The sequence below is a fragment of the Notothenia coriiceps genome, unplaced genomic scaffold (assembly GCF_000735185.1).
Source record: "Notothenia coriiceps isolate Sejong01 unplaced genomic scaffold, NC01 NC01_scaffold00025746, whole genome shotgun sequence".
In the NCBI taxonomy this organism is placed as follows: domain Eukaryota; kingdom Metazoa; phylum Chordata; class Actinopteri; order Perciformes; family Nototheniidae; genus Notothenia; species Notothenia coriiceps.
Window position 1 is genome coordinate 27,108 of NW_011358447.1, and position 4,559 is coordinate 31,666.

Here is a 4,559-nt window from a genome sequence, read left to right on the forward strand (position 1 = left end):
AACTTCAAGGCAGATGCTATTTGCACCCCGGTGTCTGTATTTAATAATGCTATTTACACCCCGGTGTCTGTAGCTAACAATGCTATTTACACCTGGGTGTCCGTAGCTAACAATGCTATTTACACCCGGGTGTCTGTATTTAACAATGCTATTTACACCCGGTGTCTGTAGCTAACAATGCTATTTACACCCGGTGTCTGTATTTAATAATGCTATTTACACCCGGGTGTCCGTAGCTAACAATGCAATTTACACCCGGTGTCTGTATTTAACAATGCTATTTGCACCCGGGTGTCTGTAGCTAACAATGCTATTTACACCCGGTGTCCGTAGCTAACAATTCTATTTACACCTGGGTGCAAATAGACACTCAGAAACTGTAATTCTGACCCAAATTCAAGCATATCTTTCTTTTGCATGATTTCTTTTTTTTTTGTGATTTAAATTAATTTTTAAATGATATGCAAACTGGAAATGCAACCTTTAGGCCCAGTTTGTACCTCTCATTTAACATACAGGTTACCATTAGGTTATCTTTTTGAAAACTAATTTTCTCTTTTTGGAGAAAACAAGAATTGCCTTTAGTTCTGGACCCAATTTGTCAGAAAAAACAAATGTGTCACCTACTGGATAAAGGTTTCAAACAGTTTCCTAAATTCTGACTTTTATTCCTTAAAAGAATAGGCTATATGTTTAAGCATGAGAAGAGGAAAGTCAGACATACATCTGCAATAATGAAATATAATATTAATAAACATACTATATACGTTTTAGTTTTGTTGATGCACTTTCTTTGCTTTGAGTAAGAAATTGTCAGTGGTTTAATTGCACGCCACAGCAGGAGTATGTTTGAAAAAAAGATATGTGTAGACTTGGGTTTACCTATAGTTAGTTTTGGTCTTTTAATGTTTTTGGCCCTGCAGTTCTAACAATACAAATTAGGCAATATGCTTCTAAATAGGTGCAAATGCTTGACAAAACCAGGTCCATACAGAAATACTTTTCCCAAATCGGTGTACAAGAAGTTCACAGCCCCGAGCTCTGACCTTTGAGATGAACTGGAATACCAAATGCTAGCCTGGACATATCGACCAACACTGGTACCTGACCTGACTGTAACCTCGGGGTTAAAAGGCAGAACGTTTCTCTAGTGTGGCTGAAAAATATTTGAAAAATCCTTCCTAGTAGGAGATATCATAGCAGCAGATGCACATGGTTTTGAAAATGCAACATTCACATAAGGTTTTCTTGTCTGTCGAATACCTTTGGCCATTCAATGTAACCATGTGAATAAAAAATGTTACATGACAGGCACAAACTAGGCCTTGGCTTCTACAGTGTTTGCTCCATAAATTGAAACAAAAACCTCAAGTGGCAGTTAACTTCTCTTTTGTATCTGTTTTATCCTTAAATCACCCTTGAAAAAATGGGAACAATGAGCCTCTGTTAGCGTGACTCATTAAACATGTTTCTATTTTAAAGCGAGAGTCCAGGACTGCATAACATGTGCCTGCTTTTGGGGGAAAATGAACTTAAATGCAGTCAAGAGACTCCGGCATTGCCCAACGCTTTTATTTGTTTATCAAGTAACCATGGAAATGTTGTGCCAGGCTCAGAAAAAAAAAGCCTGTGAGCAACACTGAAGGCCACAGACTCTGATAGAAATACGGCAGAGCGTTTGGAGAGCACTGCTGCTGGAAATAATTTTTCAGCTGCTCTTGCATTAGCTTCCTTCTTATGTATTTTTTTCCACGATTATCTGGTTCCTGCAGAACAGATTAATGAAACCAGTCACCACTATGAATCATTACATAATTCGATTTGGTATGACTCAATATCACAAGCAAAAAAAAGAACAAACAATCTGTTGTTAATGTGGGACTTTCGTGAGAGGCACATGCTGGTGATCAGTGTATCCATCCTGGTAAAGAAACGGGGGATAAAAAACAAACAAATGCACACTGGATTATATTAAATTTTAATGTGCACAGCGTGATATTGTACAGTAAAAGCAAGGAAGGAAAAAAACATATTTTCTTATAAAAATATCACCTTTGGAGCTTAAAAACAGTCCATTCAAGGAACAGGTGCTATAATGTTACCTTCCCTGTGAGAAGACAGCAGGTAGACTGAAGGTGACTGAGTCAAAGCGAGCTTAGTGTCACAATAAAACCTACCCCACCCTCCCCCACCCCTGTCTAAATGCAGAAACCCCACCCAACAGTCCCTCTTTGCACCAATCTCTTGGGAGGGAGGCATCAGTTTGACGCTTTTCAGCATCGTGTCCACAGTCAAGAAGCAGGGGGGCAGAACAATGGGGAAGTTATAACAATCAAGAAGACAAAAAAGGGGCAAAAATATGGCAACAAATGCATCCAAAATCACACACTCAATCTCACATTATTTGTATTCCAATGCATTAACCTGTGCAAGTACCACAGTGCGTTAAAAAACTTCTCCACACAAGCTTGTGTCTGCACATCCAAAGTGCAGAGTGCAAACGTAGCTGCTAGTACTCTACTACCTTTGCAAATATAGACAGAAGATCTTCATTAGTGCTATTCACTAACAATACTTTCTCATAGATTAGTGCACTGGAATGAGGCCGTAGCTTCTCAATTGCTGCATAGACAACCATACAGTACATACAGGATATTAAAAACAACGGTATTGAAGTTAAACCCCTCAAAAGTTCTTCATATTCATAGTGTAGGGGAAACAAAAGAAGCATTCACTATGGAGCATTTCAAAAGAAGCTTCACTGAAGAATGAAAGGCCTAAATTGGTCAGAAAGAGTATTTTCTTTGCAAACATCAAATAACTAACATTCTCTGTCACACTGTCATGAGGATAATGGGGATGAAACCTGCACTGGAAACATTTGAGGTGGAGGTGAAGTAAGAAGCGAATGCAGAGTGGCGGTGGCGGACGGCGATTTGTTTGCAAGGCGACGCAGGTGCATGCAGGAACGAGGGCAGGTTCAGTGTGTCAGACTGCTGGAAAGCCAGCGAAGGGTGGAGGTGGGGGGTGGGCGGATGATTTTGTGGATGTGGAGGTCATGGAGGCCAGAGGGAGGGGTTGTTTCTGTGCTTTTCGGCTTGTTTTGATTTTGCTGAGTCAGATAGACTTTGGCAGTGTTCACTCTTTGTCTCTGCTTTGACCTGACTAAACCCCGACATCCAACCAACCAACCAACCAAACCGCCCCACCCCCGCCCAACGGCTCCAAAAAACAAACACGAATAAGCACGAGAGATACACCCCTCTTCAATCAAAGTGATAAGCTCTCCTCAGAAACAGGAAGATTGAAAGGAGTTTACATCATGTGGAAAAACAAAATAGAAAAACAGGTTTGCCTAACAACAGTGAAGAATGAAAAAAACAAACAAAATAAAAACCCTGGAGAACGACCCTTTGATTTGTTGTGCCCACCCGTTTGGTAACACCAACACTGGAGAGAAAAAACAGCTTTTGGAAAAAAAGGCGGAGTCAGATGCCATGTGACCACGCCCCTTTATTTCCACACAACCTGGCCCCATCTGGAAAAGTCACTCGTTTTCCAGAGGTCCATTTCTTCTTTTGACTTTCCCCTCCTTTTGTGTTGCTCTAGCCCTCCCATCTTCCCTCCCCTCTTTCCGTAAATCCTCCTCCTCTCCTACTACACCTCCTTGGTGGTGCTGATTCTGATGCTGCTCAGGCACTTTCCCATGGCTTCGAATAAGGGGTCGCAGAAGGTGTGAACGCAGATGGAGTAGACGCGGCTGACGCAGTGGATCTCGATCAGGTAGCTCTTGACGCACGGCACCACGGCCCAGATGTGCAGGAAGGACAAGATGGCGAAGAAGATTCCCCAGATCAGCGCCAGGGGGATGCCCACCAGCGCCGTCAGCAGCCGGTAAACCCAGTACTTGGTGACGGTGAAGGTGGTGAAGCTGGCTTTCCACACGCCGTCAAAGCTGTAGGTCCCTGCAGGCTCGGCGATTATGTCCTCGAAGTCTACCTGGAGAGGGAGAAGGTGGAAGAGTCAGATAATGTTGGCAACAAAAAAACATGGTAGATCCTGTTAGAAATTAAAATCAATGTTGATATGGCGTAATTTGAATTAAATACACTATTTAATTTAAATCAGTTTTATTCTAAAAAACCGGAAGTTCACACTATTAACTTAACACTTTTATTCTGAAAATTCTTCATTTCCGGTTAGCATTAGCATGTGGCGAAATGCTACGTTTTCATATCGTGAATTGAAGGTGAACTGACATGTGATGTTGTACACTGAGCACACTGGGATTAGCACACATTTATTGCCGCTGAATAACGTTTATTAGGGAATGTTTAAATAACCACAGACGCCAGAATGATGTAATTTAGCTACAGAAAAAGGCAGGAATTGCATTGGACCCGCCCCCCTACGCCGGCCAATAGGAGAAGACCTCAGATGACAACAGGAAGAGCAAGCAAAGAATTGACCTCTTCTACCCCCTGACCTGAACTGACCGGTCGTTGGATGATGAGGAGAGCGCCTCCACTCGCACATTTCATTTTGTACACCACCGCATC

At 42.0% G+C, this 4,559-nt stretch overlaps 1 protein-coding gene across 1 annotated transcript; it reads right to left on the minus strand.

The window, feature by feature from the left end:
• Positions 1-1,962: 1,962 nt before the first annotated feature.
• Positions 1,963-4,005, minus strand: cav1 (caveolin 1; the record flags this gene model as incomplete). Its single annotated transcript, XM_010783748.1, has 1 exon — positions 1,963-4,005. A coding segment is annotated over one exon (348 nt), but the record flags the coding sequence as incomplete, so codon positions are not given.
• Positions 4,006-4,559: the final 554 nt, after the last annotated feature.